We start from the raw sequence: 21,955 nt of genomic DNA on the forward strand, positions 1-21,955 counted from the left end.
ATGGTTCTACATACAGTACCTGTATTGATGGTCCATACTGGGCTTTACTATGGTTCTACATACAGTATCTGTATTGATAGTCCATACTGGGCGTTACTATGGTTCTACATACAGTACCTGTATTTATGGTCCATACTGGTCTTTACTATGGTTCTACATACAGTATCTGTATTGATAGTCCATACTGGGCTTTACTAGTAGTTATCAGTACACATGGGGTGTGTCCCAATAATTTTTCCTTTCTGTTTAAGTGTGAACTTTTCCTCTTCCCTTCATGGAGTTTAAAGTACATGACTGGTATATGTATACTCCCTCTACCCCATGCCAACACCAATCCAATGCTTTTACATTTGTGAGGAGTAGTGAAAGAGAGAATTTTGGGACGCCCCCATGGAGTGATGATAGAGGGATGTGAAAGAGGAGAGAGGTTTAAAAAAAGTTAAATAAATAATAATTACACAAAAAATAAACATTTACATTCAAGAAAGTATTCTGGTAACAAAGTAAACCTGTATTAAACGTCACCATGAAATGTACAGTTCCATAGTTTATCGTGGGAAATTCTTCCTCTCGCCTATAAGAGTCAATGAAGTGTTGGATGAGATTGGACCCTGCCTTCACCGGGGGATATTTGTTGGACCCGTCACAACAGGTGATGAGGATCTCATCTTCCAACTGCACAAAGAAAACCAGGGATTGCAGTGTGCTCCATTCTCCAGCAGGGGGCAGTAAAACACTATGGACCTGAAAGGGAAAGTGAGAAGTAAATATCAAAGGTGAATGTACGTTAATGTTTCCACAGAGAAACACTAGGCACCAAACTGAAGAAAATGAACTGAAACAGGGAGGGACTAACTGAATTTAAAATAAAAGTTTGTTTCTGTTGCAAAATCTGTTGCTACAGTGTGCCCTAATGAATTCAACCCTGGATTCATATACTACACTGAACAAATATATAAATGCAACATGTAAACTGTTGGTCCCATGTTTCATGAGCTGAAATAAAAGATCCCAGAAATGTTTGCATACACACAAAAACTTTTTCTCTCTCATTGTGTGATCAAATTTGTTTACATCCCTGTTACAGAACATTTCTCCCTTGCTAAAATAATCCAGGCACCTGATAGGTGTGGCAAATCAAGAAGCTTATTAAACAGACTGATCACTAAACAGGTGCACTTTGTGCTGGGGATGATAGAAGGCCACACTAAAATGTAAAGTTTTGTCACAACGCAATGCCACAGATGTCTTAAGTTTTAAGGGGGCATGCAATTGGCATGCTGACTTCAGGGATGTCCACCAGAGCTGTTGCCAGAGAATTTAAGGTAATTTCTAAGCCGCCTTCAACGTTGTTTAAGAGAATTTGGCAGTATGTCCAACCGGCCTCACATCCGCAGGCCACGTGTAACCACAGGAACCCAGGACCTCCACTTCCGGCTTCTTCACCTGCGGGATCGTCTGAGACCCGCTACCCGGACAGCTGTAATAAAGCCCTTTTATGGGGGAAAAAACACAACCTGATTGGCTGGGCCTGGCTCCCAATTGGGTGAGCTTATGGCCTCGCAGGCCCACCCATGGCTACGCTCCTTCCCAGTACTGTGAAATCCATAGATTAGGGCCTAATTCATTTATTTAAATGGACTAATTTCCTTAAATGATCTGTAACTTAGTAAAATCGTTGAAATTGTTGCATGTTGCATTTATGTTCATGTTTTTGTTCAGTATATTTGAAATCTTACAAATATTTTGAGCAATTCCTTTAGTCCTCCAGGTGGGAGGGATTTGTTTGTAATTGTAGGAATTTTCTATTGGTTATGTTACAACAGGCAAACTCAATCAATTATTTTAAATGGTATTTGAATGCAGGTCTGTTTCTAATAAAATTAAATCAAACGTTATTTGCCACATGCGCCGAATACATCAAGTGTAGACCTTACCGTGAAATGCTGAATACAACAGGTGTAGACCTTACCGTGAAATGCTGAATACAACAGGTGTAGACCTTACCGTGAAATGCTGAATACAACAAGTGTAGACCTTACCGTGAAATACTGAATACAACAAGTGTAGACCTTACCGTGAAATGCTGAATACAACAAGTGTAGACCTTACCGTGAAATGCTTACTTACAAGCCCTTAAGCTAGTTGAGGTGAAGTGACTATGCATAGATAATAAACAGTGAGTAAAAGCAGTGTACAAGAGGAGGGGTCATTGTAAATTGTCCGATGGTAATTTTATGAATTGTTCAGCAGTCTAATGGCTTGGGGTAGAAGCAGTTGAGGAGCCTTTTGGTCCCAGACTTGGCTCTCCGGTACCGGTTGCCTTGCGATAGCAGAGAAAACAGTCTATAACTTGGGTGACTGGAGTCTCTGACAATTTTATGGGTTTTCCTCTGACACCGCCTATTATATAGGTCCTGGATGGCAGGCAGCTTAGCCCCAGTGGTGTACAGGGCCGTACGCATCACCCTCTGTCGTGTCTTGCTGTAGGAGGACGAGCATTTGCCGTACCAGGCAGTGATACATCCGGTCAGGATGCTCTCAATGTTGTAGCTGAAGAACCTTTTGAGGATCTGAGGACCCATGCCAACATTTTTTTGTTTCCTGAGGGGGAATAGGCTTTGTCGTGCCCTCATCACGACTGTCTTGGTGTGTTTGGACCATTCTAATTTGTTGGTGACACCAAGGAACTTGAAGCTCTCAACCTGCTCCAGTACAGCCCCGTTGATGAGAATGGGGGCGTGCTCGGTCCTCCTTTTCCTGTAGTCCACAATCATCTCCTTTGTCTTGATTACGTTGAGGGATAGGTTTTATTCTGACACCACACTGCCAGGTGTCTGACTTCCTCCCTATAGGCTGTCTCGTCGTTGTCGATAATCAGGCCTACCACTGTTGTTTTGTCTGCAAACTTAATGATGGTGTTGGAGTCGTGCCTGGCCATGCAGTCGTGGGTGAACAGGGAGTACAGGAGGAGACTGAGCACGCACCCCTGAGGGGCTCCAGTGTTGAGGATCAGAGTGGCAAATGTGATGCTGCCTACCCTCACCACCTGGGAGTGGCCTGTCAGGATGTCCAGGATCCAGTTGCAGAGGGAGGTGTTTAGTCCCAGGATCCTTAGCTTAGTGATGAGCTTTGAGGGCACTATGGTGTTGAATGCTGAGCTGTAGTCAATGAATAGCATTCTCATGTAGATATTCCTTTTGTCCAGGTGGGAAAGGGCAGTGTGGAGTGCAATAGAGATTGCATCATCTGTGGATCTGTTTGGGTGTGATGCAAATTGGAGTGGGTCTAGGGTTTCTGGGATAATGGTGTAAATGTGAGCCATTACCAGCCTTTCAAAGCACTTCATGGCTATGGACGTGAGTGCTACGAATCTGTAGTCATTTAAGCAGGTTACCTTAGTGATCTTGGGCACAGGGACAATGGTGGTCTGCTTGAAACATGTTGGTATTATAGACTCAATCAGGGACATGTTGAAAATGTCAGTGAAGACACCTGCTAGTTGGTCAGCACATGCCTGGAGCACACGTCCTGGTAATCAGTCTGGCCCCGCGGCCTTGTGAATGTTGATCTTTAATTTTTTTATTTCACCTTTATTTAACCAGGTAGGCTAGTTGAGAACAAGTTCTCATTTGCAACTGCGACCTGGCCAATATAAGCAATGGAAATTCAACACATACAACAACACAGAGTTACACATGGAATAAACAAAACATAGTAAATAATACAGTAGAACAAAAGAAAACTAAAAGTCTATGTACAGTGAGTGCAAATGAGGTAAGATAGGGGAGTTAAGGCAATAAATAGGCCATGGTGGCGAAGTAATTACAATATATTAATTAAAACACTGGAATGGTAGATGTGCAGAAGATGAATGTGCAAGTAGAGATACTGGGGTGCAAAGGAGTAAGATAAATACATAAATACTGTATGTGGATGAGGTAGGTAGATAGATGGGCTGTTTACAGATGGGCTATGTACAGGTGCAGTGATCTGTGAGCTGCTCTGACAGCTGGTGCTTAAAGCTAGTGAGGGAGATATGAGTCTCCAGCTTCAGAGATTTTTGCAGTTCGTTCCAGTCATTGGCAGCAGAGAACTGTAAGGAAAGATGACCAAAGGAGGAATTGGCTTTGGGGGTGACCAGTGAGATATACCTGCTGGAGAGCGTGCTACGAGTGGGTACTGCTATGGTGACCAGTGAGCTGAGATAAGGTGGGGCTTTAGCTAGCAAAGACTTGTAGATAACCTGTAGCCAGTGGGTTTAGCGATGAGTATGAAGCGAGGGCCAACCAACGAGAGCGTACAGGTCGCAATGGTGGATAGAGTATGGGGCTTTCTGGGTTCTCTCTATACTTTGCTCTGTTCATCTTTCCTTCGATCCTGACTAATCTCCCAGTCCGTGCCGTTGAAAAACATCCCCAAAGCATGATGCTGCCACCACCATGCTTCGCCATAGGGATGGTGCCAGGTTTCCTCCAGATGTGACGCTTGGCATTCAGGCCAAATAGTTCAATCTTGGTTTCATCAGACCAGAGAATCTTGTTTCTCATGGTCTGAGAGTCCTTTAGGTGCCTTTTTGCAAACTCCAAGTTGGCTGTCATGTGCCTTTTACTGAAGAATGGCTTCCGTCTGAAGGCCTGATTGGTGGAGTGCCGCAGAGATGGTTGTCCTTCTGGAAGGTTCTCCCATCTCCACAGAGGAACTCTGGAGCTCTGTCAGAGTGACCATCAGCTTCTTGGTCTACTTCCTGACCAAAGCCTTTCTCCCACGATTGCTCAGTTGGGCTGGACTGACAGCTCTAGGAAGAGTCTTGGTGGTTCCAAACTTCTTCCATTTAATAATGATGGAGGCCACTGTGTTCTTTGGGACCTTCAATGCTGAAGAATGGTTTTGGTACCCTTCCACAGATCTGTGTCTCGACACAATCCTGTCTCGGTGCTCTACGGACAGAGTTGGCTGACATTCATTGGCTGAGATACAACCTTCTATTGCAGAGGAGAAAACAAATATACATTGCTTGGAAAGTAATCTAATTCTGTCGCTATCAATTGATTGAGCTATTTATTTTCCGTCAAATAGAAGATGTTTAAACCCAGTCAGCTTTTAGGAAAACACTTGTGACCAAAGGTAGGCCCACTCAGTCTGGGGTGTGAAGGTAGGACCACTCTGTCTGGGGTGTAAAGGTAGGACCACTCTGTCTGGGTGTAAAGGTAGGACCACTCTGTCTGGGGTGTAAAGGAAGGACCACTCTGTCTGGGGTGTAAAGGTAGGACCACTCTGTCTGGGGTGTAAAGGTAGGACCACTCTGTCTGGGGTGTAAAGGTAGGCCCACTCTGTCTGGGGTGTAAAGGTAGGACCACTCTGTCTGGGGTGTAAAGGTAGGCCCACTCTGTCTGGGGTGGAAAGGTAGGCCCACTCTGTCTGGGGTGGAAAGGTAGGCCCACTCTGTCTGCGGTGGAAAGGTAGGCCCACTCTGTCTGTCTGTCTGGGGTGGAAAGGTAGGCCCACTCTGTCTGGGGTGGAAAGGTAGGCCCACTCTGTCTGGGGTGGAAAGGTAGGTCCACTCTGTCTGGGGTGGAAAGGTAGGCCCTCTCTGTCTGGGGTGGAAAGGTAGGCCCACTCTGTCTTTGGTGGAAAGGTAGGCCCACTCTGTCTGAGGTGGAAAGGTAGGCCCACTCTGTCTGGGGTGTAAAGGTAGGCCCACTCTGTCTGGGGTGGAAAGGTAGGCCCACTCTGTCTGGGGTGGAAAGGTAGACTCACTCTGTCTGGGGTGGAAAGGTAGGCCCACTCTGTCTGGGGTGGAACGGTAGGCCCACTCTGTCTGGGGTGTTGTGTAGTCCTTCCACTATGACATGTTGTGTAGTCCTCCCACTATAATATGATGTGTAGTCCTCCAACCACAACTTATTTCACTCAGACAGTAGGATGATTCAAAGCTTTTATTCTAACTTTTCATACATTTACACAGTGAACATTTCACACTTCTTTTAGCATGCCCATATCCAAACAACCCATCGGTTTTCAAAAAACACTGAACCCCTTTCTCTCTGGTAAGAGATAGGCAACCAACACCCGCCCTCAATCTTTTCCAGGGGGATGCTGCAAACTAACAAAAATCACAAGCCATCAATAAACATAAGCATTCCAAATCCCACAAAATCTACCAACCTACCTTCTAAACCTTACCTACCTGACAAGCCCCAACCCCCCTTTCCATCGCTCTAATGCGGCATGGTGGCCCCACTTCCTCTCCTCCCTCCTTATCCTCCCCCTCAAATCTCCCTCCACTCTCCTCACTATTCCCTCCACCCCCATGTCTGCCCCTGACTTAACCAGGGGCAGACATGCCTGGCATCCCAGAGACATGCCTGGCATCCCAGAGCCCTTTCTTAAAAAGACTGATAAGTAGCCACAACAGAAAACAGTCCCTATCTACCCCCCCTGCTCTCCCTACCCCTCTCTCCACCCTCACCCATGTTAGAACAAAACCTCCCTTCCTCAGACAGTAGGATACTGCAGATGATGATGGTCAATAACTACAAAACATAATTATTAAATACCATAAAGATCAATTTATCAAAATTAACAACATTCTCAGTACCGGTTAAAAAATCGTTTTCTTGCAATGACTGATATAATGTTCATCTACCTTAGTTGAACAAGTCACTCTGGATGAGAGTGTCTGCTAAATGACCAACATGTAAATGGATATGTGAAAATGAACATCCCAAAATGAACTGCAAAGCACACTGGGTATTATCATTGATCTTCAAATCAAATGTTATTTGTCACAGTTGCCGAATACAACAGGGAAATCATCCAAGAAGAAGAAAAAGGCCAAGGAGGTAGAGAGAGAATAATCTGGTTGGGAAGAAACTGTATTATATTAGGACTTTTAGTTGTTGTATCTACCAGGGCCGGACTGACTCATGTATCAGCCTGACCGTTTAAAGACTAGAGGAGGGAACTCGAGACAGAGGTTATTTCAGAATGACCAGCAGCTGAAATGCTTACTTGCAAGCCCTTAACCAACAACGCAGTTTTAAGAAAATACCAACAAACAAAAAAGTAAGAGATAAGAAAAACAAATGATTAAAGAGCAGCAGTAAATAACAATAGCGGGGCTATATACAGGGGGTACCGGTACAGAGTCAATGTGGAGACTATATACAGGGGGTACCGGTACAGAGTCAATGTGGAGGCTATATACAGGGGGTACTGGTACAGAGTCAATGTGGAGGCTATATACAGGGGGTACCGGTACAGAGTCAATGTGGAGGCTATATACAGGGGGTACCGGTACAGAGTCAATGTGGAGGCTTTATACAGGGGGTACCGGTACAGAGTCAATGTGGAGACTATATACAGGGGGTACCGGTACAGAGTCAATGTGGAGGCTATATACAGGGGGTACTGGTACAGAGTCAATGTGGAGGCTATATACAGGGGGTACCGGTACAGAGTCAATGTGGAGACTATATACAGGGGGTACCGGTACAGAGTCAATGTGGAGGCTATATACAGGGGGTACTGGTACAGAGTCAATGTGGAGGCTATATACAGGGGGTACCGGTACAGAGTCAATGTGGAGGCTATATACAGGGGGTACCGGTACAGAGTCAATGTGGAGGCTATATACAGGGGGTACCGGTACAGAGTCAATATGCGGGGGCTCCGGTGTTGAGGTAATTGAGGTAATATGTACATGTATGTAGAGTTATTAAAGTGACTATGCCTAGATAATAACAGAGAGTAGCAGCAGCGTAGAAGAGGGGGGTGTTCAGGTTGCTACCCAGACTATTTGCATATGATCTTGTTTTGGGGCGGAGCTCATTAGAATAATACTAATCTGCAATTGTTCACTTTCACATTTATGTTTTAGTCATTTAATAGACACTTATCCAGAGACTTAAAATTTGTGCATTTACCTTAAGACAGCTGTTCTAGGTGAGACATCAACCTCTCACAATCGTATCAAGTACATTTTTCCTCAAAGTATTTATGAAAATCTTTACATGTACATTTATATTTAGTATATTTAGTAGACACTCTTATCAAACCATAGTACTATCAGACTTCTGATACCAATGTTGTCATTCGGTGGCCAGTTTATTAGGTACACACATCTACTCCTGGGCCGGACGCTCCAGAACACCTTTAGTTCTTTATGACAGGTGTTCAATCGTTGCTCAAATGGTATCAAGGGACGTGTGCCAGGTAAACATTCCCCACACCAGTACTCCACCATCAACAGACTGCACCGTTGAATCCAGGCAGGACGGGTCTATGGACTCACGCTGCTTAGGCCAAATCCTGACTCTACAATCAGCACGATGCAACAGAAACCGGGATGGAGCCACTTCTTGTTGTTTTTATCTGACAGGATGGAACCCGATGTGGTCGTCTGCTGCAATAGCCCAACCGTGACAAGGATCGACAAGTTCTGCGGTCCGAGATGCTGTTCTACACCCCACTGTTGTACTGAGACGTTATTTGTCCATTGATGGCCCACCTTTTAGCTTGCATGATTCATGCCATTTTCCTTCGACCTCTCATCAACGAGCTGTTTCGCCCACAGAACTGCCGCTGACTGGATGCTTTTTGGTTTGTCGCACCATTGTCGGTAAACCCTAGACAGCGTCATGCGTGAAAAGCCCAGGAGGGCGGCCGTTTCTGAGATACTGGATGCCGCGAGGCTGGCACCGACGATCAGACCACACTCAAAGTCGCTTAGGTCACTCATTTTCCCCATTATAACGTTCCACGTCCACGTGACTCACTGTCGGTAGGAGCGCTGTGGTCCAGGTACACTCCTACAGTCTGAGCAGATGGCAGGGATATCTGTCTCTTTACTACTGTGGTAGAAACAGCATGTAGATGCAGAACAGTACAACCTCTAGGACTGGTCATTACCTCCAAACCAACAGTCATTACCACTTCCTCTCCTGCTGATGGCTTTATCTGAGATCAACCTCAACCCGATCCGCTCTTCCTCCCAGTAGCTCCAGACAGACACTCTCCACACAAAACCTGTTTCCAGTGGCTGAATATATGTTGATGGTTGAGATAAGGCTGAATCTTATCACTCCTGGTCACCTTTTGGTTCCCCTCAGACAGACACAGGAGTTGATGTGCTGTGTTGGGATCCAATGTCAGCAGGAACCAGTCCAGGAAGAGGAAAAAGGCCCTGTGCCTTTGAGAATATATTATTGACAAGTCAGTCAGCCAATCTCTGCACACATATGTTGGCCAATCACCTCTGGCGCCCTTCCCTTGGGCATCAGGGCTGCATTCAGCACAAATAAAATGTAATGCATCATTCAATTAAATGGAAACGGTGCTGTTCTGAACGACCGGTTGAAAAATTGCAAGGGGTTGGGTTGTGATTTAGGGAATGCTGTCAGCATGGCCGCTTTCCTTTAAATACACCACTTGTTGCTTCATGCCACACCCTGCCACACCCACCAAACGGAGCAGAACATTGAAAAGCGTTTTTGGGAAACGTGTCATTCAGTACAAGCCGTTACGCAACAAAGCAAGCGTTTAATTGAACTGAACGCACCCCATTTGAGTTTCTAAAAGTGAGTGGTAAATGGGAAATTTGGCATGGTTGATGCTAAATGGTATCCTTTGGATGTCCCTACACTAAACCCTCAACCTAACCCTTAACTTAACCCTCAACCTAACCCTTAACTTAACCCTAACCTTAACCTGTTCCTTTAACCGTTTAAAATGTAACCTTGAAGTCAGAGTTGGAGGTCCTAAGGATCCCACTTAGACATTTCCAACTGGTCATATGGGAGAAGAGATTGCCTAGTCAAGTTAATGAGGGATGTGTGCGTCCACTCAACGTGAGCATTGCTTGTGTAGTGTGTGCTGTTCTAACATATTCATGCTACTGGTTGTTGAAAAGTCAGTCAATCGATCAATAATATAATAATACTCTTAGCAAAGGTGTTTATCTTTAATATTTACAATCTGTAGAAACTGTGAGATTAGAAAGGTTCAGAATATGAGAAATGTATATGGCAAATAGAAATAAAAACTGGATGGTCTTCAGAGGTAGATGGGAGAGGTTGAGGGTAGCTGAGGGATGGGAGTAAAAACAAACAAAAGATAACTAATGTCAAATACAGTGTCTGTGAAATGTATGTATTATGTATAAGCTGGAAGTGGAAGCCTAAGTATTCTGTCCATTAGTTTACTCCAGTTAGGGGAGTGGTGGTAGGTTTTGGGGAAATTAATAAAAAAGGAAAATATATTTAAGATGATGTTTTCAAAATATATATATGGGGTATTGGAAATGATGCAGACAATTACGCTGATATAAGTCACAATCTATCTGCAATATTAAAGCTGATTCATCCCCCGCCCCCCCCCTCTCCCAAAAAACATTAGAAACAAGACAATAATAAAAACAAATATTATAATCATATTATTTGATTTAAACACATCTTTCCTGGATATCCTGTCCATTTCCACCTTGCAGATCTCTTTCAGGTCAGAGACATATTTCTTCGCTTGTTCAAATGTGATACTGATGCTGGGTATGGCCTCAGATCCAGGAGTAACACAGAGAGACTGGAAACTCTATGATGTTGAGAAAGACAAAGGTTATTTGATTTCAAACACATTCCACAGGGAAAGAATGTCTAGAGACAGCCATTGAAAAGCAATTTCTTTGCGACATTTATTAAGTTAGTGTCACCTGGAGGAAATGGATGTTATCCTCTGTGTGTGAAAGTTGCTTTAGTTCAGTATCTCTCCTCTTCAACTCAGCCACTTCCTGTTCCAGTTGCTGCAGTCGCCTTTTAGCTCGACTCACTTCAGCCTCCTCCTGGGCTCTGATCAGCTCGTTCACCTCAGAGCGCCTTCTCTCAATGAAGAGGATCAGCTCAGTTAAGGTCCTCTCACTGTCAGACAATTCCTCTTGTGCAGAGCGCTGTTAGGACAGAGGTGAAAGGGGACATTTCATCCTCCCTATTAACTTATCTCTCATCAGGACCCCAGACAGCCTGAATATTATTCAAGTATTGGTCCCATCACTCACCTTCAGAGAGTCCACAGCCTGTCTCAGCTCCTGCATCTCCTTCTCTCTCTCCTGGATTCTCAGCATGGATTTCAGACTGTTTTCCCCCATCTGCTTCTGCAGAGAAGATTATCAGACCAATAAATCACTAACTATCAGGTAGGCTACTGTGCATCTGACAAGGTACCCAGAAAGCAAAATGGCATAAAAAGGGTTGAAAAAGCATCTTTCCCTGATGTTGAAACCAAGTTCACTTTCAGTTCTGAAGGAACGTTTCAGGGAACAGAACTGAAAACCGGAAAATAAGTCATTTTTAGAGGATCGGAAACAGAACCGGGAACGAAAGCGATCTGTAGTGTTCTGGAACAGAACTGTTATTAATGCAATTCCATGAAAGGTTTGCATCAATGTTCCATCACGTTTTGGGGCACAGAGCAAATTTTAAGTCTTGTGAGCAGAAACTTGAACATTGTGAGAATTTTGTGCAACGTCCGGCGCGCATTTACAGTGAACACTGAGGCTGTACCCTTACAGTTTTAGACAGTAGCCAATATATTCTGGCTATCTGAGCATAATGTAAGCCTACTAACAAAACCAATGGAGCAAATCCCATAACATATATGTGGTGTTCAATGCAGGTCTACATTGCATGAAATGGTTTTAGATAACGATGCTTTACTTGGTCTGTAACACCTTGGGCCAAATAGGTGACTGTAAATACCATTGTATTGTGTTCTATGATGCAAGAAACAGGGGTACAAAATCAAATGAATTATTATCACCACACAGAGAATTAGACCATGTAGGCTACCCCTCTGCTAATTGGCATATTTACATATTCAAGCCTGTATCAAACTACAACACTTCCCCTTTAATTTTGACATAATCTTTCTACCTGATTGGCTTTATAAAGGTAGCTTGAAATGTAACCTATACATGTTGTGCTGCTGTAGGAAGCAGTAACTCTCCATTGCTGACCTATAGCTATCTATAACTGGCCTAATAACTCGCTAACTAGCAAATAATTTCAATAAATGTGCACACGAGCTTCCTGCGCTCTGGTCTGACCTGGACTGATCTGAAAAGCAGACTCAATCCTGCAAAGTTAGATTTGTTTTGGTTTGTTGCATTGAAAAGGTGCTGATATAATGTTGATTCGATCACAGAATAAATGTTGATCTACACAGTGCAAACTAATGGGGAGGAATTCAGTGACGCTCAGTCTCTTGCATCTCTTACTAAGCTAGCCAGGTATTTATTATCCTGGAGGAGGAGCGCGGCCGCGCAAGCGCGCAGTTTAGAGGGAACATTGGTTAGTGTAAACAGTAGAACTTTAGACCATACCCGGGCGCGAACCAGGGACCCTTTGCACACATCAACAACAGTCACCCACGAAGCATCGTTACCCATCGCACCACAAATACACGGCCCTTGCAGAGCAAGGGGAACTACTACTTCAAGGTCTCAGAGCACGTGACGTCACCGATTGCGACACTATTTAGCGCGCACCGCTAACTAAGCTAGCCGTTTCACATCCGTTACCATAGCACACCTTCCACTTCGTTAATTATTTTCCATAGATCGCATAGCCCCACGTTGATGATCTATTATGTAAAATACAGCAATATATGGTGCATAATAATTTTCAGTAATGTGATACTATGTGTGTGTGGGTAATCATGTTATTTTTTGTTCCTAAATGATTTCTAATGTCTAGTATATCATTCTGTAATTCAGTGAAGTTATGATGCTAGTAATAACCCAAGCACGTTCTTATTCACGTCATGTCATTGTGTTCAGCGATTCAAGCCAAGCCCCCTCCATGTCCACCCCTCTCGCTTTCTCCCCACCCTTGAAATCTCTCGCCAACCTATCAGATTAGACATTTATTTTTAAACAAAAATACTTTACATACAAAAGTTTTGCCACACGAACTACTTGTGATTCTCTCTATTCTTCTTACACCTATTTTCACTCACTAGTCTGGATGCCAGGCTTAAAGAGATGAACACATCTTTAAATGCATTGTGTGATATTTGACTGTTCCCATCTTTACCTGTTTCTCAGTCCTCTCTGCTGCAGCTGACACTGTATCATGGCCTTTATGTTCATCCATCACACACAGCAGACAGATACACTGCTGATCGGTACGACAGTAAACCTCCAGCAGTTTGTCATGATGAGAGCAAATCTTCTCCTGGAGTTGTCCATCAATCAACTTGTGTTTTTTTCCTCGGTTGAGGTCATTGTGAAGTTTGAGGTGAGTCTCGCAGTAAGAGGCCAGACACATCAGACAAGACTTGAAAGCTTTGAGTTTTCTCCCAATGCAGCTGTCACACCCCACATCTAAAGGTCCAGCATAACAGTGAGCAGGAGGGGGAGCAGCCTGGAGTCCTCTGTACTTCAGTTTCTCCACCACTTCAGCCAGCACAGTGCTCCTGTTCAGAACAGGTCGTGGGATAAAGGTCTCTCTGCACTGTGGACAGCTGTAGAAACCTTTCAGATCATCCTGATCCCAGTGTTCTATAATACAGTCCATACAGTAACTGTGTCCACAGGCAGTAGTCACCGGATCCTTCAGTAGATCCAGACAAATTGAACAGGTCATCAAATCCACATCTTCAAAATGTGCTTCTGCCATTGTGAAACACCCAGACTGAGCAGCAGATTCACAGAGATAGGTTTCGTTTCCCGGTTTAACGGTTAGTTCTGAGCAGTAGGAGTGGTTTCCCTTGAATCTGGGCTTTCTGCCTGGTTCTTTATCTGAACTGGGATATCAGACAGTCTGGCCAGCAGAGGGCATATGTTGTGGAGGTCTTTGGACAACATTTACACAACACAGCCATGAACAAGAACATACAGTGATATACAGGAATGTATGTAATAATGTACAGTAATGTTATAGTGTGTTATGACTGTCTTGGGTTGCACCCCCCCCCCCCCACAACACCACTTTCATATAGTTTTCGTGCTCTATTAAACTGAGGCACATGTTTTACATTGTTCCATCATCACTCAGTACCACAGGAGGTTTGTAGCACCTTAATTGGGGAGGACAGGTTCATAGTAATGGCTGGAATGGATTTAATGGAATGGTAATTTAACTCATCAAATACATGGTTTCCAAGTGTTTGATACCATTCCATTTACTCCATTCCAGACATTGTTATGAGCCGTCCTCCCCCGGCAGCCTCCTTTATATAGTTTTAGTTTTCTATTCAACTGAGGCACATGTTTAACTTTGTTCCATCATCACTCAGTACCCATGTCTCTTTGTTCCATCATCACTCAGTACCCATGTCTCTTTGTTCCATCATCACTCAGTACCCATGTCTCTTTGTTCCATCATCACTCAGTACCCATGTCTCTTTGTTCCATCATCACTCAGTACCCATGTCTCTTTGTTCCATCATCACTCAGTACCCATGTCTCTTTGTTCCATCATCACTCAGTACCCATGTCTCTTTGTTGCATCATCACTCAGTACCCATGTCTCTTTTTTCCATCATCACTCAGTACCCATGTCTCTTTGTTCTGATGGATTAGTTTCTCAATGAAGACATCTCTGTCCAGCACTATTTCTCATCTTCAGCCACCATCTCTGCTTGTGTCTTATCTGATGTTGTAGTTGTAGTCATAGCTGAGTGGTTGTGGAGGTGGAAAGGCAGGGTGTGGTGGTGGTGGCAGGAGAGCTATTGACACAACATAGACTAAATACATTGTTAAACTGGATAGAGATCAAACATTTGAAAAACATCTGACGACAGTGTTATCAGGATATGTTAGGCCCTGGGACAGGAATTGCACACAACAGACAGTGCTTGATTTTCCACTGCAATCCTGTGATTCAAAATTGACACAAATCCACACTTGTCCTAAAAATATTTGTTTGTATCAGGGTCTAAGGACAGTTGAATGGAGCAGTCAGCAGTGGCTCCCGACTAGGTCTGAGCAAGGACCCCCTTTCATATTTGAATTTAGGATTTTCTTGGGGAAAAAAGTAAACTTCCTACTTCCTACAAAATCTACAGATTTTGCCATGGGGCAAAGAGAAAAATGTGCCATTTTATAGTTAGTTTCATGATGTTCTACACATTTTTCCATGAAGCTGAGATAAAATGCTGCAGGCCCTCCCACCTTGCTGGGCCTGCGGTGGGGTATGATGTGTCAATGGAAGTCTGCTTTGGAGCAGAAATATGTCCAACCTTCAAAAGGAGGCTTTTTGCCTTATGGAGTGGCCTGCGACCGGGTCAGTTGGGCTTATCAGATGAAAGGGCACCCGTTGAAAAATCCTACAGGGAAAACACATCCTCCTTGATTCCTTCAGAAACATATAGAGTCAACAATACAGGAGAGCATATAACACTATTACAGTCATAATCATACCAATGTGAAACAGAGTCAACAATACAGGAGAGCATATAACACTATTACAGTCATAATCATACCAATGTGAAACAGAGTCAACAATACAGGAGAGCATATAACACTATTACAGTCATAATCATACCAATGTGAAACAGAGTCAACAATACAGGAGAGCATATAACACTATTACAGTCATAATCATACCAATGTGAAACAGAGTCAACAATACAGGAGAACATATAACACTATTACAGTCATAATCATACCAATGTGAAACAGAGTCAACAATACAGGAGAACATATAACACTATTACAGTCATAATCATACCAATGTGAAACAGAGTCAACAATACAGGAGAACATATAACACTATTACAGTCATAATCATACCAATGTGAAACAGAGTCAACAATACAGGAGAACATATAACACTATTACAGTCATAATCATACCAATGTGAAACAGAGTCAACAATACAGGAGAACATATAACACTATTACAGTCATAATCATACCAATGTGAAACAGAGTCAACAATACAGGAGAACATATAACACTATTACAGTCATAATCATACCAATGTGAAACAGAGTCAACAATACAGGAGAACATATAACACTATTACAGTCATAATCATACCAATGTGAAACAGAGTCAACAATACAGGAGAGCATATAACACTATTACAGTCATAATCATACCAATGTGAAACAGAGTCAACAATACAGGAGAACATATAACACTATTACAGTCATAATCATACCAATGTGAAACAGAGTCAACAATACAGGAGAACATATAACACTATTACAGTCATAATCATACCAATGTGAAACAGAGTCAACAATACAGGAGAGCATATAACACTATTACAGTCATAATCATACCAATGTGAAACAGAGTCAACAATACAGGAGAGCATATAACACTATTACAGTCATAATCATACCAATGTGAAACAGAGTCAACAATACAGGAGAGCATATAACACTATTACAGTCATAATCATACCAATGTGAAACAGAGTCAACAATACAGTAGAGCATATAACACTATTACAGTCATAATCATTATCAATGTGAAACAGAGTCAACAATACAGGAGAACATATAACACTATTACAGTCATAATCATTATCAATGTGAGACACTCAGTGAAATGCAGCTTGATGGGCCTTCATTGATCTTTAGATGCACAGAACGCTGTATGGATTGTTGATCAGATATCTGTTAAACATGTCGATGTCTCCGATGTTTCATAATTTTTTAATGAACACTGTCAGAGGAAAGTGCAGGCAGAGCCATGTATTTAGACAAGAAACATGTCAGCAACATTTATTCTGGGAAAGTTAGTAGATAAAATGTACGATCTCTGAATAAAAAATTATTCTGGGGGGTTCATTCACCTGAATGAGGCTACCTGAGCCTGAAGGTTCATTCACATGAATGAGGCTACCTGAGCCTGAAGGTTTATTCACATGAATGAGGCTACCTGAGCCTGAAGGTTCATTCACCTGCATGAGGCTACCTGAGCCTGTCATACCAATTTTCCTAGAACCACTCCGCCAGGGCTCTTACCTCCTCCCTGTAGGGGAAACAGATATAATGTGAGTTTAACATATTGGCAAAATGTAAACCTTTAAAACAAACATGTTTTATGCATAAATGGAGGATGTGGGTTCAAATGGCTTAGTGTCATTCATAACTAATGAGCAGACTCCTGTAGCTCAGAAATCCACTACCTGCTCTCTGATAGACGGCGATGGGGAGTTCTTAGGTTCAAGCAGTAACTCACAGTGGTGGGAAAAGTATCCAATTGTCATACTTGAGTAAAAGAAAAGATACCGTAATAGAAAATTACTCAAATAAAAGTGAAAGTCACCCAGTAAAAGACTGCTTGAGTAAAAGTCTAAAAGTATTTGGCTGTAAATATACTTATGTATAAAAAGTACATATAATTGCTCAAATATACAAGTATCAAAAGTAAAAATAAAACGTTTAAATTCCTTATATATAGCAAACCAGACGGCACCATTATATATTTTTTATTTACGGTTAGCCAGGGGCACACTCCAACACTCACACTGCAACAGACAATTTACAAACAAATCATTTGTGTTTTGTGAGTCCACCAGATCAGAGGCAGTAGAGATGACCGAGGATGCTATTTTGATCAGCGCGTGAATAGGAACCTTTTGTTTTCCTGCTAAGCATTCAAAATGTAACGAGTGCTTTTGGGTGTCAGGGAAAATGTATGGCATAAAAACACATTATTTTTTAAAGGATTGTAGTGGAGTAAAAGTTGAAAAATTATAAGTAGTAAAGTAAAGATACCCCCCAAAACTCCTTAAATAGTCATTTGAAGTAATTTAACTTAGTTATTTTACACCACTGGTAATTCAGTCATTTATTATTCATCCAAGAGTATTGTCCTGAGGAGTATCTACCTATTGCATTCTCCATGCCACTGACACTTTCACTGATTTCACTCTGAGCTGCAAAATCGTCTGGATTTGCTTCAGAGAATGGCTTTCCCACAGACACTGGTTGGTTCAGATTCTCTATAGTCATCTCCGTCAGGTTGTGTTTTGATAATTTCAGTTGTAGTCCTGGGTAGAGTGTCTCTGTCTGTTAGAATGCACCTCTAAATTTTCTGTCTGAGGACTTTCCCCAAACACCACATTATCATGTTTCCTCCATCTTGTGACCATTGTTAATGTAACTTTGTAGGAGTTCTATAATAAACATTTTAAAAACTCTGCAATCATTGCACCTATAGTGCTTCTATGAGTCCTCATGTCCACTTTCAGATTGATGTCAGTACTGAATACTTTTGTATTTTCTCTCCTGTGCGAACCTTCATGTGCATTGACAGATTACCAGCAATGCTGAATCCTTGAGAAGCATCCAGCTGCAGATTATGCGGTCTGAAGCTGCCTGTCTCAGATGGTATTATTGCATCTCATGGTATGCAGTCTGAACTCCAGCCGTAACATAGTAAACGTTTTCTTGTCTCCCTCCATTTTGTATGACGTTACATTTCTATGTATGAATTTGTATCGGTCCCTCCAATTCGTGTGATATGAATTTAATTAATATAGGTTACAAATGTGTGGCTAACGTTAGCTAGCTGGCTACATGTCAGTAGCTCTGGTCCAGGGCGTCATGTTAAGTGTGTTAGTATCTTAGTGGTAAAAGTTGGGAGAGTTAGCGGAGTATAAATTGGCTACACGAGCTAGCTAGCGTTAGCTAGCTGTCAGGATTCAACATCCTGTCTCAGCTCATATGTCTCATAGCGTGTGTGTCCTGAGAAGGTATTTGCTGGAGCCAAAACCTATTGGAATCCTTTGCCACAATCAGGGCAGCGATATGGATAATCCTGTGTAAATTCTAGTGTGTTTTTTCAGATCACCGCTGGGGCCGAATCCTTTGCCACAATCAGGGTGATACAGTTGTTCTCCCGAGTGTCTCCGTGTGTGTCTTTTCAGACCACCGCTTGTGCTGAATCCTTGGCCACAATCACAGCAGCGATATGGTTTCTCCCCTGTGTGGATCCTCATGTGCTCTGTCAGTTTACTGTTACAGGAAAAATATTTACTACAAACATGACAAGAAACATTAGCTGCAATGTGAGTTTGGAGGTGATCTTTCTTACTTTCTGAGGACTCCATACTTTTCCCACAGACACCACATTGATGATCTTTATCCCCTGTATGAGTTTTAACATGTCTAATTAATGTACTCATGTAATTAAAAAACTTGCCACACACCTTGCAACAACAGGGAGAAGCAAAACTTTGCCTGTGTGATTTCAGATGGGACAACTGTGTGGATGTGCTGCCCATAGTAGTGATACAAGAGTTTTGCCCTTTTACCATATGTTTTCTCTTTGATTTGACTGGCTTAAAACCTCTCGCAGGTCCTCCCTTCTCCATGCCACTGACACTTCTACTGTTTTCACTCTGAGCTGCAAAACAGTCTGGATTTGCTTCAGAGAATGTCTGCGAGATACTGGTTGGTTCTGATTCTACATAGTTCTCTCGGTCAAGTTGTGTTTTGATCAGTTCAGATGTAGTACTGGGTAGAGTGTCTCTCTCTCCATTTTCTTCCTTTTGGGTTTGATAGAGATGTGAGGGGTGAGTTGGGTACACATCACAGTCACTTTTCACATAGGCGGGAGTGAAAATGGAGTCTATGGCATCTGCCTCAAGCCCTTGAAGCTGCTCTTCTTCCCGACTGGTCCCGATTTCTTCCGGTTCCTCTTTGATCTGTGTGGACTGTGGGTCCTCCTGCCTCAGACTGGTGTTCCACTCTAGCTGATCAGGCTCTTTGATCTGTGTGGGCTGTGGGTCCTCCTGCCTCAGACTGGTGTTCCACTCTAGCTGATCAGGCTCTTTGATCTGTGTGGGCAGTGGGTCCTCCTGCCTCAGACTGGTGTTCCACGCTTGCTGATCAGGGGGGACCTCCACTTCAGAGACGGAGAGAGGGAGGTCTGGAGGAAGAGAAGCGAAAGGAAGAAACTGTTAACTCAATGCTGACTCACTTTGGCATTGCTCCTTTTGTCCAATACCATTATTATTTAGTAAGTTAGACAAACGTACCGAGTAACACACCTGCCCTGCGTAGCTTTATCTCAGGTTGAAGAACTATGTCGAGCAGCCTTTGTAGACGGACAACTTCCTCCTGATACTCTACTATAGTTTTTTCAACGACCCCGAATATCTCCTCGGCAGCATATGTTAATCTCTCGTTGAGAAAAACCCTCAACAACTGTATGTTAGACATTTTTACTTGTTAGATAACGCGAGTTGCTAGCTAACGTTGTTTTCGTCACTAATGTAACACCGCTGATGAATGATTAACACAGTCACAAAGTCATAATTGTTGCTAAACTCCGATATTTCTACAATTTATGTTATTAAAAACTTATTTTAAGTGTAACCCTTTCCTTAAATGATTACCAAAAATAACATTTTGTAGCCAATGATGCCTTTGTGGCTGTAATATCTAGTGGGAAACCGTCGTTTTCATCATGTGCAGAATCAGCGACAAAGACATCCGGTGACAATAAATAATTTGCGCTCTTGTCGTAAACGAGTAAATACATCTCTATCGCCACCTGCTGGAGTGGAGTGTGGCAAAGGTTTGGCTTATCAGAGGTGGAACCTGTTGAAATTGAGTTACACTGACAAAACACATCCTCCTTGATTCGTTGAGAAACATAAACAATAAAACAAAACAATGAAAGTACATCATTAACAATAGATTAAGAGCATTTGAAAAAAAGTATTTTAAAAAATGGTTCAGTGATAATGCTATCAACTACAAGAGCCTTCTTTAAATTCAACCTGTTTGGCCTTTATAGTACTTTAGATGTGTAACACATTGTATGGATTGGTGATTAGATAACTGCCAAACATTTCAATGTCTCCAATGTTTCATAATCGTGCAAAACCGTCAGAGCACAACAAATTGGCCAGTGTTACCTAGTGTTGATTTTTCAGTGTGGATTCAGGTGTTACATTGAGGCTGTAAGTGTTAAATTAACACTCAGTGGTGTAAAATAACCCCAGTGTTGAGTGTGATTGTGTCAGTGTTACTCTGTGGAGAGTAAAATAGTCCCACCAAAACCACACCCATCATTATCAGATTTTCCAGCATGCTCAACTGCAGGGAGAAATTTAGCAACACAATCCATTGGTTCTTCACACCTTATAAAAGGTTGACTTACTGTCAGAGAATGCATCTTTAAACTGTAGGTTTGCCTTTCTCAGGTTGCTCCGCAACAGTAGTTTTAGACTAATTTGCCCTTCAAATAAAGACATATTTTCCAACTGCCATCGCTTATGTACCAATTTTCCATTGTTTCCTGAGTCCTGTGACTTTGGGACAGGTAAAATCCTATGCATCTGTCATTTTTTGGGGCTTTTGGGGCCATAGCCTTTTATTTGCCAAACTCTTGTATCATCTTTTGGATTGTCCAGAGTTAGTGCCGAAATAATTTGTATTTTCCTTTTGCAATATGCACATTTTTGCTTCAACTGGGCAAATAATTTCAATGCCACTTTCCTGCCTCATGTCAAACAGTGACAGGCGATCCATTTCCTTCCTCATTGTATTTTGGATTTAGCTCAACTTCCTTTTACTGTACTTTCTGATGGTTTCAACAGCAAAAAATGTGTATCGGAGATTCCCCAATAGAAGACACGAATTGACGCTTTCAAGCTTCATTTTGGTTGTCATGGCAAATGTTCAACTGGTGCATGACCTGTGGAGAACAATAAAAGATGATGAGACCCAGCACACTGCATTATACAGTTTGCAACAATTTGAATTATTTGACGATTTCACAATATTTTGATGACCCACCTGGCCTGGTTTACACATGGTCCTCGGGAAGCTTTTTACAACAAGGTGCACAAATGCTAAACCCAGGTACAAATGGAGCAGAGGGGAATGTGGAAACTAAGGTCCATAAGATTAGATTCAAATGTGCATTGGTCTCAAAAAAGTTACATCTACTGTATGAAAATCCACAAGGTGTTAACTTGTTTAGCATA

General features: G+C 42.5%; 2 protein-coding genes across 4 annotated transcripts; both read right to left on the reverse strand.

Moving 5' to 3' along the window:
- Nucleotides 1-5,925: 5,925 nt before the first annotated feature.
- LOC109897728 (E3 ubiquitin/ISG15 ligase TRIM25) lies at nt 5,926-13,716 on the reverse strand. The gene is made up of 4 exons (XM_020492269.2): nt 13,086-13,716; nt 11,051-11,146; nt 10,709-10,942; nt 5,926-10,590 (listed from the first exon to the last, which is right to left on the reverse strand). The coding sequence occupies exons 1-4, from the start codon at nt 13,668-13,670 to the stop codon at nt 10,351-10,353; spliced, it is 1,155 nt and encodes a 384-aa protein (XP_020347858.2). The 5' UTR covers nt 13,671-13,716; the 3' UTR covers nt 5,926-10,350.
- A 3,709-nt stretch (nt 13,717-17,425) lies between these two features.
- LOC109897725 (zinc finger and SCAN domain-containing protein 22-like) lies at nt 17,426-20,437 on the reverse strand. Of its 3 annotated transcripts, XM_020492264.2 has the most exons (3): nt 19,997-20,437; nt 19,166-19,887; nt 18,855-18,971 (listed from the first exon to the last, which is right to left on the reverse strand). In XM_020492264.2, exons 1-3 carry the CDS (start codon nt 20,178-20,180, stop codon nt 18,969-18,971), a joined length of 909 nt encoding a protein of 302 aa, XP_020347853.1. In that variant the 5' UTR covers nt 20,181-20,437; the 3' UTR covers nt 18,855-18,968. The 3 variants fall into 3 exon arrangements, with proteins under 3 accessions (XP_020347851.1, XP_020347850.1, XP_020347853.1); XM_020492262.2 differs by having other exon boundaries at nt 17,426-19,887; nt 20,009-20,437; XM_020492261.2 differs by having other exon boundaries at nt 17,426-19,887.
- Nucleotides 20,438-21,955: the final 1,518 nt, after the last annotated feature.

The sequence above is a fragment of the Oncorhynchus kisutch genome, linkage group LG10 (assembly GCF_002021735.2).
Source record: "Oncorhynchus kisutch isolate 150728-3 linkage group LG10, Okis_V2, whole genome shotgun sequence".
NCBI classification, from domain to species: Eukaryota; Metazoa; Chordata; class Actinopteri; order Salmoniformes; family Salmonidae; genus Oncorhynchus; species Oncorhynchus kisutch.

Bases quoted from the DNA above. Each gene is read 5' to 3' on its own strand.
- LOC109897728 (XM_020492269.2), bottom strand. From the start codon at position 13,670: ATGGCAGAAGCACATTTTGAAGATGTGGATTTGATGACCTGTTCAATT. The intron at 11,147-13,085 runs GTAAAGATGGGA...TCTTCTCTGCAG, and splicing joins CAGAGAGGACTGAGAAACAG to AAGCAGATGGGGGAAAACAG. The intron at 10,943-11,050 runs GTGAGTGATGGG...CTGTCCTAACAG, and splicing joins AGGCTGTGGACTCTCTGAAG to CGCTCTGCACAAGAGGAATT.
- LOC109897725 (XM_020492261.2), bottom strand. From the start codon at position 20,180: ATGTCTAACATACAGTTGTTGAGGGTTTTTCTCAACGAGAGATTAACA. The intron at 19,888-19,996 runs GTACGTTTGTCT...CTCTTCCTCCAG, and splicing joins CAGGGCAGGTGTGTTACTCG to ACCTCCCTCTCTCCGTCTCT.